Raw genomic sequence first — 11,922 nt, forward strand, 5'->3', positions numbered from 1 at the left:
GGAGGGTGGCATGATCTTTAGAATTGGTCAGAAACTGAGAGAAGACTCTGGGGTCCAAGTGCCTGAGACCACATTTTGTCTAAACAAAATCTCCTGACACACAGCAAATTTTGATCTTCCCCATTAGAGGTGTCAGAGGCTTCAAGTGTTGCCTGATGCTTAGAGTGCACAGTAACGGCTGTCTGTTTTATCACCAGTTTAACATGTACTGTCTTTTCACTCAGCACCTTCATTGCCAGGAACCTATCCCAAGAAATGCAAACCCACAAAATACATGTAAGACCACTCATTTTAGTATTATTTATAATGATGAGACATGACCCAGAATGGCTAAGTCTCATTCTGGCTAAGTCTCAGCTGAACACCTTTAGGGACACCAGTATCCCAGAATTCAGCCACAGAAAAGTTAAGAGATCTCTTTATTTTATCCATGAACTTTCTCTAAGAAATGTAACTTGAAATCAGCTTTCAGAATAATACATACCTCCCCCCTCCATATTGTCTTAACAATTAGGAAAAAAAAATCACTGTATCTGTGAGCATGTCTTGGGAAGGCTAGCTCCTGACTAGTCATCTTCAGAGGAGAGGCAGGATCAGCAGTGTTTTTTTTTTTTTTTATTATCAGTCTGTAAGTTTTCTCATTGTCTGAGATGACTATGCATTACTTTTTTCAACTGAAAAATAGGGAAGACAGAGTTTGGGTGATGAGTCTGTTGTTGAGGTGTTTGTCATACAAGCACGAGGACCCCAAGTTCTATGTCCTAGCACCCACATAGAAATCCAGGCCTGGGGTTCACATCTCTAATCACAGTGCTGGGGAGGTAGAGACAGGAGGACCCCTGGGATAGCCTAGCATAATTAGCAAGTTCTAGGCCAATGGAGAGACTCTATGTCAAAAAATGAGGTGGTCTCTGAAGAATGACACCAAAGGTTGACCTCTAACCTTTACATGCATGAACACACAAGTGCAATAGTAAGATTGAACATATTGAATGTGACTATTGATCATTGGTCCCTTTTCAATAATTTTATTTAGTGTGTATACACACACACACACACACACACACACACACACACACACAAACACACATGCCATGACCCTGGATGAAGGCAGATCTAAGTACACATCCTTGCTTTGTTCAATGCATTGGTGAGTTCCATGCATCTGTGTGGTTCTCATTTCTATGATGTGCCTTTCAGTGAGACTTCAGGAGGCAGGAGAATGTTCTAGTTGGTCTTCAGCACAGGACAGGATTCCTGTCTCTGGGCTCTGATTCTAGTGTCTTCACAGATTGGGAAGACAGGTGCCTACCTGCAGTTCCTCAGTATCTTGTCCAGGATGCTGATTCGGCTGACAGAAGTGGATGTTTATGATGAAGAAGAGATCAATACCAGTGAGTTGTTTCTGGTGACCCTTGGGCTTGGGCAAGTATCCTTCGATCTTTGTCAGTGGCCATGGTAACTGTGTCTCCTTCCCCCTTTCAGGATGGACTCTCATGTTCACAGTTTGGCTTGTCCCAAGAGTCTTTTCTTTCTTGTCTTTTTTTTCTCAATATAGAATAATACTTCTGAGACTTTCATAGGGATAGAGTTACTAATGCCGAAATAATCCATGCTTACCGGGTATTTTCTGTGTGTCAAACATTGTGATAGATACTATCTCCATTTGATCTTCAATACAGCAGCTGTGTGAGCTGATCTATTGACCTCTTATGTTAGGAGCCCAGCTAAGCAGTATCAAAGCAGGAACTGGGCTTCACTGGCTTGTGGCCTATAGAATATGGAGGTTTTCATCAGGGAGGGTCCCCCAGCTCAGGCAACAAATATCCAAGACAACATTTAGGGGAGAAAGAATTATAGAAACTGGGAGAAGGAGGTGTCTGGGTCCTGTTTGCTGAGTAGATTTGATTGGAGGAAGGCAAGCATCTTTCTGCATATGCCCTGTGCTGATGTTAAAGTGCACACTGTTTGTTCCTTATCCTGCTCAGGATATATCTGTATCTTCCTCATCTGGCCTTGTACTGCAAATAAACCTGTGTCCTTGTGTAGGGGGAATTGACTGCCATGCAGAAGTCACCATCTGCACCACACTGGTGTCAGAGAAGCTCCTGTGAGCACTGTGTGAGGTTAAGCTTAGTCAGGACAGATCTCAGTGCATGACCTTGTCCAGTTAGAAGCTTTCTAGATACAGTAGGGGTCCTCAGAAAGCCATAGATTGACAGTGATTCAGTTCCACACACCACCCTTGGGCACAGTTAAATAACTCAGCCTTACATCTTGTTTCTCATGCGTCCCTTTTCCTGACTATCTCACAGGCCTCCAAGAGGAATCGGATTGGCATTACCTCCAGCTCACCGACCCCTGGCCAGACCTGGAGCTCTTCCAGAAGATGCCTTTTGATTACATCATTCATGACCCAAAGTATGAGGATGCCAGTCTGATTTGTTCACACCATCAGAGCATCAAGAGTAAAGGTCAGGGGCTCGGGAGACAGCTGGGTTGCCAAAGTGCTTGTTTCCCACACATGAAGACCTGAGTTCAGATCCCCAGCATCCATGTAAAAAGATTAGCATGGCAGTGCATGCCTGTAACTAGGGGAGTAAGTTGAGACAGGTAGATCTCAGGGACCTGCTGACCAACCTCTCTAGCCAATCAGTGAGCTTCAGATTCAGACGAGATCTTATCTCAAACAATAAAATGAAAAAAAAAAACCCAACTCTTGAGGAAGACCTCTTGAGGTCTTCCTCTAGCTTCTACATGTTCCTATGTGGGTACACATGGGAACACACACACACACACACACACACACACAGAGTGAGGCCACACTGGTGTCTTACTTTACTCTTGTCCAAAGTGCATAGGCTAGATTGCTTCCTATGTATTATTAGAAGTCAGCTGGTTTGAGATGTATCCTGTTAGTGATGCTATTTGGTATTAAGTGAGTGACTTACCAGAACCTGGTTCAGCACTGACACTGCTCCCTGTTGGTGAAGGGAAGAACTACCACAGAGCCCATGAGAGCCCCAGGAACTTGTGGTCAGAATATGCTGAAAGTTTGGTTAGTGGAGGGCAAAAGATATGCATATCTATTTATGAACTTGTCACCAAATGGGTGTATGTGTTCCCCTGTCCTCAGCCTCTTGCTTTCTTCTCAGGGACACTGACTTTTATGGTATATGAGGGCAGCTTTAGCTAACAATACTGGGAGTGTCTAATGGGATTATTAGTGTAGCCTGAGAAAATGTGGTAAATGTCATGTCAGGGAAAACAGCTTACCTACAAACTGGGGTATGGTAGTGTATACCTGTAATCCCAGCACTCAGGAGGCTGGGGGCAGGAGGATCAAGACTTTAGGGTTAGCCTAGACTACACAGTGAGATCCTATCTCTTAAAAAGATAAAGGAACCCGCTGGCCTGGCTCCCTGTTACTGGCGGGAGTTGTGTGTGTCCCTTCTCATAGATAGATAAGCCCTAATGAAGGCCTAGTGTTATAATCTTAATTCCTATCAAGTTGCTTGAGGAAGCTGGGGATCACACATGCTGTTAATTTATTTTCCAGTCATGTAAGGGTTCCTTCAAAATGTTCATGAAGTACTTTTGGATCCTAAAGTGCAAGGACATGCAGTCTGAGTTGTCTCTTTGTTAGCTTCCCCACTGAGACACTGCCCTCCTCTGACCAGGGCCTAGGGATGTGAGAGACAATCTTCAGGGTGTGCACAGCCTGTTCATGGGCTGCCTGCTTATTCTGAGCACTGCGCTCATTTGAGTTCAGCAGGCAGGGCTCGGGTGTTTGCTCTAGGCTGCTGCACCTTAACTCTTGGAATATCTTTGCAGATAGAGGGCTGTCCAGGAAACCAGAGGACCTGTATGTGCGTCGTCAGACAGCACGTATGAGACTGTCCAAGTATGCGGCATACAACACATACCATCACTGCGAGCAGTGCCAGCAGTACATGGGCTTCCACCCTCACTACCAGGTAGGCCTCAGGCACTGGCTGGCTCTCCGGCTGCTCCCAGCAGCTCCTGCTGGTGCAGCATCACAAACCTCATATTTTTTTCCCCTGAGGCTTCCTGATAATATGTGATATTGTCAGGATAACAGAAGAGTGTTCTGGAAGCTCTTGCTTCCTGAGTTGTATGCATTCCAGCTTGACCTCATAGGTGGTGAATATATTGTTGACCCTACAGGACAGTGATTCCCCTGTGGACATCCAGGCAGGCATCAATGACCAAGAATAAATAGTATGCCATTCCTATATTTAGACTCTAAAGAATCCAAAAGTTACTTCAGTGTTAGTGCCACTCACTGAGTACTTCCTTCAGGACCTGGGAATGCAGACACAAATAAATCTTGTTCCCATCCTTTGGGTTCATGGTCTGGGAGGGAGATGGGCATCTGAGCAAGACTTCAGAAAAGCATGAAGCAGGAAGGAGAGTTATGTGGTTGAGGCATAGAAATCACATAGATAAGGGAAGAATTTGCTTTATTGAGCGCCTACTGTATGCCAACAGGATGCTTATGCGTTTCGCATACATTAACCCTTCCTGCCATGAGTAAGCAAATAGATAAGTTCCTAGGCTAGGACTCTGGCCATCTCAGGCTCCGACTGGCCATCAGGGCACCATGTGTTAACACCATACCAGTAAGTCATTCAGGCTGGCTAGAAAACTATCCTAGCTAGGCTCTTACTGGATTCTCACCTAAGCATCTCATCACCATCCCTGCCTCACAAATGAAGACATAGCTTGAGCGTCCCTCATCGGAAGATCAAGTCATCACTAACACGATGCTCAAAACAGCTCCTATTTCAAAGCCTTTGGGATTTTAGTCTATGGATGCCCCACTAGAAGAGTCCATAGAAGTGTTACAAAATCTGGAAAAAAATTCTAATGTCCTTGGGATCAAGCATCTCAGGCGTGGGACATTCAACCTTTATAATTCAGGTGAAAGGGAAAGAGCATATGCCAAAAGGGTTGGGCAGAGTCTCTGGGGATGAGAACTGATCTCAGCAGGGTGTGGCTGGAGCACAGAATGGAAGGTGTGGGTGGCCTGAGGAGTCAGCGGGCACCGGGAAGCAGGTGAGCTTTCTTCAGAGGATTCTGTAGGGAAGGTTGCAGCTTGGATGGACTCTTCCTAGCTTGTTGGTTTTTGCAGAGTACTGGAGGTTAGCTATTAGTAAACATATAAAGTCTAGTAATTTAGATTTGAGAGTTTCATCTTAATTCAGACCCAAGCAGGCGAAGCCGGAGGACACAGAGGGTTGGAGCAGGTGGGAGCCAGGGACATCTGTTCATGGTAGGAAATTGAAGACTGTGGTCAGTCCGGAAAGGCCCCAACGCAGGGATTCCCACTTGTTGTTTGTCCTGCTTACAAAGGGAAACACCGTCCTATGGCTTTAATCCAGCCTTGTCTTAGGCTTGGACACCCACAGTATAGCAAATGCCTTTTTTAGAACTATATTTTAAGTATGCAGCTTTACCATAGATAATATTGGAAAGGATTTTTAGCAGGTCAAAGGACTAATACTATTCATGTCAGATAAACGAAGACCATTTTTCCCCATGTTGGGCATGAGGTTTTTGTTTTAAGAATTCACAACAACCGTGTGAAACCATCTTCTTTTCTTTTTTAAATAAGTCCTCACATTTCACTGAATTTAATTGTTTTCACCATTGGGATAGAGTCTGTTTGGGCAGAAAGAGTTACTATTTTCTTTACCTTGAATTTTAATGTCTTGGTACAGGTGATGCACTCTCAGACTCATGTCTCAGTCCCTCCATGTGCATGGATTGCATTCTAAACTGTTGAAGGCATTCAAACTCGTAACCATTTACTCCAAAACAATGCTCTAAATGTATTATTCAGCATGTTTCCCACTTAACATATTGGGGATTTTCCTACCTAAATATAGAGTTGTTTTTAGATATTTCTCCTATGCATATAGAAGATTTATAAAACGTCAACATTATAAAAGCAATTGCTCCTACCTGTATACTCTTGACAATCAGAATATCACATACTTGTGGTGAGACTATTTACTTGGTTTTTGAACTTTAGTAAACTGAAAAGGACTCACATGTTGGAATCACTAGTCATGGCAGTAACGTTCAACAGAAAATTGTTACTTAAAATTAAGGGCGTGTCTCCTCTGCATTAGTGGAAGCCCAGAACACAGGGGACAGGAAGCAGAGACACCCTGTGTTTAGATGGTGGGATACTCTTGGCTCATGCTCATGAGGTGTGTGTGTTTGGGGGTACTTAAATAGGAGCATACTTAGGATGGTAAGGGGATCTGAATCCAGTCTGGTGATGGATGCAGAGGCACCAGCCAGCTGATGTCATCTGATTTTGGCCCCCGTGTCTCTGCTTCTTCTCTCCTCTCTTCTGTCTTCTGAGAGTCAGTCTCTGACTCTGACTCTATGTCTCTGTCTGTCTCTGTCTCTCTTACTCACTCTCGGTTTCTCTTTTTAATGAATCTTCTTCCCATTGCCACCTTTACTACATAGCCCCCGGGTCTAATCCCCTTGCTTTCCAGAAAGCTCTGTGGCTCTAGTAGAGCCCTAGTAGGAACACAGACTGTGTGCTGGTGTGCTGCACTGTTCTCTGCAGCTCCTGGCATGAAGGGCAGTCAAGTAGGAAAGACAACGGTCAGGAGGATCTAAGAGGGTGCTGCAGCCAAGAACAAAGCTAGATGGGGGTGGGGTGAGGTGGGGATCACTCCCAGAAAGGAGTGCACACAGTCATGTGGGGTAGGAGGAAAGTGAGGTTAGACCCAGGGACAAGAGTGAGCCCAGGACCACTGGATACTAGCTTCTATGTCTGTACAGTGGGATAGCATTCTTGCCTCCTAGGAAAGGCAGTCCTTCCCAGGGTTGTTAGTGACCATGCAGAATAAACTGAATTTTTATTTACTTTATTCTGGCACAAGACTGAATGTATTAAGACATTCAAGGTTAGTTTTCTGTTAGATGCCAGCTCTCATGACACCTATAAAAGAAAATGCCCCATTAAAATGAAAAATGCAAGCTGGGCTTAATGGCATAGGCTTGTAATCCTAGCTACACAGGTGATGGAGGGTGAGGATCATAAGTTCAAGGCCTGCTGGGGCAACTTAGGCACTGATTCAAAAAGTTGAAGATGGCTTAGGGCTGTAGCTTCATGGTAGCATGCTTGCCTAGTACATGTGAGGCCTAGGTTTCATATGCCATAGTTTAAAAGAAGAAATATTAAAAGCAAGATCTAGGGCTGGTGCGCTGGATTGTTTAGTTCATTGCTTGCCTTGCTAGCGTGAAGCCCCGAGTTTGATTTCCAGAACCCACAGAAAGAAAAAACTAGGTGTGATGTTGGACACTTGTAATCCCAGCACTGGGAGGAGAAGCAGGCAGATGTTGGGGTAGCTTGCTTAACTTTGCAGGTTCTAGGCTAATGAAAGAGCCAACTAGCTTGCTTAACTTTGCAAGTTCTAGGCTAATGAAAGAGCTTGTTTCAAAAAAAGTAAGGTGAATAGTACTTGAAGAGAGACACCCAAGGTTGTCCTATGGTCTACACATACATATACACACATGAGCATCTACATGCATACATACATGCACACACACACACACACACACACACTCAGAAAGGCTTGGTGACCTAAGTGACAAGTACTCAGGATGGAGCCAGGCTCTAGCCTGATCTAGGTGATCTTGGGTGTGCTTACCCAGTAGCCATATCAGAGCATCTGTGTTCTATACTGTGAGTCTCTTGCACTTTGGGGCAGAGGTGGGGTGTGACCTGGGTGTAGTCCTGGCCAGGCTGGGCCTGGGTTCTTTCGGGAAGCAAGTTGGACTGTGACGCTAAGCTCTGTGCTCTCCCCTCGCACCCCAGCTCTCTGAGTCCACCCTGCACGTCTTTGCCTTCTCTTGCTCCATGCTAGGAGAGGAGATCCAGCTCCACTTCATCATCCCCAAGTCCAAGGAGTACCACTTTGTCTTCAGCCAACCCGGAGGCCAGCTGGAGAGCATGCGCTTGCCCCTCGTCACTGACAAGGTACTGCCTTGGAGTTCCAGGGGGCCAGATGATCGCTGAGTTGGGGACATAGAAACATGGCTGTTTGGAAGAGTCAAGGGCATTTGGAGCAGGGCACAGAAATAGTGTGGCGACTGAACCTGGGGGATGCTGCTGAAGGTGTGGTTTTGGACATCACTCACACTTGAGCCTTATGATAGTACTTGCTAATTATGCGGTCACTTAATACAGCCGAGCCTTGGTTTCCTCGCTGGTAAAAGTGGGCAGTAATAATTCATTTTAAAAAGCTTGCTGATGGGCCTGGAGAGGTGGCTTAGTTTTTAGTTGGACTCCTTGCCTAACATGCACAAAACCCTGGATTCTCCAGCATCACATAAACTGAGTGTTGACTCATTCTGTAATCCTATCCTAGTACTGGGGAGGTGGAGACAGAAAGATCAGAATTTCAAGGCTGCATAGGTATTCAAGTCCAGTCTGGGCTACATGAGATCCCGTGTCAAAAATAGCTGCAACAGTTGCTGTAAGAGTTACTTAGACTAATCAACATGAGGTAACTACAGTACCTGGAACACACCGCATGTTGGTGAGATGTCCACCCCTCTCTCTTTTCTTTAATGCTCTGTCATGTAATGTTAGGCTAGGCTGAGGTAGAAGGAATAGGAGAAAGAGTCCAAGACTCCCTTAAGGCCTTTCCCCCAGTGTCCACAAAGACTGACCCATAGTCAGCTGTGTTTTCTGTCTTCTCTTCTCTTCACTGTAGGGTGGGGGAAAACGTCCCCAGCATCTCACCATTTCTCCCGTGAACAGTTCAGGGCAGGTTTCTAAACCTGTCCTCACCATCTCTCCCGCTACATAGATGTTCCTCGTAAGGTTCCTGGCTTCCCAGATCCAGCCCAACAGCCTCAGGATTGATGTTATTTACCAGCCTCTCTCAACAGACATGATTAGGAGATGCTGCTCCTTCAGAAAAGCAGCTGTCAGTCAAGCTGGACTTGGTCCTGCCAACCCAGCGGTCTGTTGCCAACAAGGCAACTCTTTGTACAGCACTGAGGGGTCTTGGCTACTAAGATGTCTCGAGCTCCTGGGATCTGGTGTTACTGTAGCTTTTTTGTAGGTATACCTGACAAGGTTTTTCCAGATGCAGCTCACTGTCCCAGCCTCCCAGCAGTTCCCACAACCACAGGTTGTGCATGTAGTAGGTGCTTTGAGAAATTCAGAGGCAACATGAACCCTAGCTCAGTAAGAGTTGCTTATTGAACAAAGGGCCAAAGGAGTTTTCAACATGAGAAATTACCACTCGCAAGTGAGGTATCTAGGCTGCACGGGATGTCAGCGTTCATAGTGAGTGGAGTGTTCGAGCATACAGGAATAACTCCTGCTAAGACCCGATTATACTACGAGACGATGATGGGTTTGGTTAGCTGATGGATACCAGTTAGGTTTTACTGTATACTTTATTGTATAATTTTTTGCCCAGTCCTGAACCAGGCAATATTTGGCCTCTCACTCTAAGGCCTGCAGGTAAGTGAGGTTTGGATGGCTGGGTATTCTGAATTCAATCACATTTACCCTTGTGTCTGGGTTAGCTGTCACTGGGTAGCGGCCAGCCAGAGGCATCTGTCTAGAGTGGCATCACTGGGAAACACTTTTCTACCTGGTACAGCTCTGAGCCCCAGCAGGCGAGCCCAGGTTTCATCATGGGCACATTCTGAGAAGACAGACTCTGCTAGGCCAGCCTCTGAACTGGGACAGCATAAATTTCCCCACATTTTATCACCTGCGTCCACTGATAATGCTCTCTTAGATTAGGAACGACTGCATCTTTCCATGGGAGATGTGAGAAGCGGTGAGGAGTTATGTCAACATTTACATATTCCTTCCCTCACTATCCCACTGCTTTGCAGAGTCATGAACACATCAAAAGCCCAACCTTCACTCCGACAACGGGCCGGCATGAGCACGGGCTCTTTAATTTGTACCATGCAATGGATGGAGCCAACCATCTACACGTGCTGGTGGTCAAGGAGTATGAAATGGCCATTTATAAGAAATACTGGCCCAACCACATCATGCTTGTCCTCCCAAGCATCTTTAACAGTGCTGGAGTTGGTAGGTGACTTTGGCACATGCTGCCAGGTATGGTTTCTGTGGACAAAGACTCGGGAAGGATGTTTTCACGGCAAAGAGCTGAATGGTTGACATCAGCTCTTTGCTTGCGGAATGACCGAGCTCATGGGTTTTAGCTTGGATGTACACATGTGTGCCAGTGCACAAGCATGTGTGTGGAGGCCAGAGGACAACTTTGGTGTCATTCCCCAGAAGCAGTCCACCTTGGTTTTTGAAACCTAGGTTTCTCATTGCCTCAGAGATCCTGCTGGCCTCTGCCTTCTCAGTGCTGGGATTATGCATACAGATCACTCTACCCTCATACCCACCTTTTTAAAAACCATAGGTCCTGGGGCTCGAACTCAGGTCCTTTTGTGTTTGTAAGACAAGTAATAACCAACTGAGATATCTTCTAGCCTCCGTGTTAGAATTTTGTTATAAATATCCATTAAAAAAAAGTTTGGTTATTGATTTAACTCATTTCCTTAGCTGTTAGAAAAAGAAAGAGCAAATGCATGTATAAACTATAGAGGGGGTTTCCTTATTGGTAGTCAGTGGTCACTGGGAGGGGATATGTGAGTTTGATTCTGGCTCGTCTGGTGTGGGCCCTGTCTGGTGTGTGTGGGTATAGGATGGGACCCTGAGTCAGGTTACTTGACCATCGCAGGGGCTGCACACTTCCTGATCAAAGAGCTGTGCTACCACAACCTGGAGCTGGAGAGGAACCGACAGGAGGAGCTGGGGGTCAAGCCTCAGGACATCTGGCCCTTCATCGTCATTTCTGATGACTCCTGTGTGATGTGGAATGTGGCAGATGTGGACTGTGCTGGAGAACGGAGCAGGTGAGGTAGCCTGGGCACACTTTTCCCTTCACTCAGAGCACCACGAAAGACAGTGATGGGGAGTCCCCTCTCAGCCTTGGGGGCCACAGTGTGCCTCTCATAACATGAAGCCAGGGCTCTGGATATGGCAGAAGTAGACCAAGTCCAAGTTCCAATTCTTCGGTTTTTAAAAATCTTGAATGAGAAAAATATTATTAATGAGATATATAATACATACAAAATGTAAGGGCCGGAAAGGTGGCTCAGCTGTAAAGAATTCTTGGCTACTGAGTCATTAGGTTGTAATTCAGAACCCACATAACAAGAGAGCCAGTCAGAAAATGCTTGTAACTCTCTAAGGTTTCATATGGTCCTCGCATGGAGACAAATATATACATTCAAGAGACACACATTTAAAATGAATCTTTAAAAACACACACACACAGAGAGAAAGAAAGGGAGGGAGGGAGGGAGGGAGGGAGAGAGAGAGAGAGAGAGAGAGAGAGAGAGAGAGAGAGAGAGAGAGCGCAAAGTATAGCATGTATACAGTTTCACAAATCAAACATACCCAGTTAGCTAATAAATGGACATTTATTAGCTCCCAAGTAGCTCCCATATAGTCTCCCAAGATGTCTCTCTTGTTGTCCTCTAGCCATGATCCCAGCTCTAAACCCTTCACTCTCGGCACTGATTTTGTCTGTGTCTTTTGGCAAGCAGCCATATCTTTTGGAGTTCTAGGTTTCTCGATTTTGAAGAGTTTCAGTCTCCAAGTTAGAGTTCATTGTAAAGATGAACTAAAACTTTCGTCTGTATGTGGGCTCAATACATGGAGTTTGACTATATTCTGCACATAGAAATAATAGTAAATGTGAAATACTTGCTAGGATACCTGGTGCCCCTTTGGTGGATGGTTCTGGGTTCAGTCCATATCCACACCCCATGCAGTTAGGAAACTATGCCCTGGCTGGCTTGCTCTTGTCTGTTTGT

The 11,922-nt window shown here is 45.5% G+C and overlaps 1 protein-coding gene across 1 annotated transcript in view; it reads left to right on the plus strand.

Annotated features, from left to right (window-relative positions):
- Positions 1–1,280: 1,280 nt before the first annotated feature.
- Greb1 (growth regulating estrogen receptor binding 1) overlaps positions 1,281–11,922 on the plus strand; it is a gene marked incomplete at its 5' end in the record, with an annotated part of 18,244 nt that continues 7,602 nt past the window's right edge. The window contains 6 exons of the mRNA XM_028772205.1: positions 1,281–1,394; positions 2,316–2,474; positions 3,835–3,977; positions 7,868–8,029; positions 9,913–10,117; positions 10,782–10,956. Of these exons, the coding sequence (XP_028628038.1) occupies positions 1,281–1,394; positions 2,316–2,474; positions 3,835–3,977; positions 7,868–8,029; positions 9,913–10,117; positions 10,782–10,956 (958 nt within the window). The remainder of the gene's footprint in view (positions 1,395–2,315; positions 2,475–3,834; positions 3,978–7,867; positions 8,030–9,912; positions 10,118–10,781; positions 10,957–11,922) is intronic.

This window comes from Grammomys surdaster, unplaced genomic scaffold (assembly GCF_004785775.1).
Source record: "Grammomys surdaster isolate TR1022 unplaced genomic scaffold, NIH_TR_1.0 212, whole genome shotgun sequence".
Classification (NCBI taxonomy): Eukaryota; Metazoa; Chordata; class Mammalia; order Rodentia; family Muridae; genus Grammomys; species Grammomys surdaster.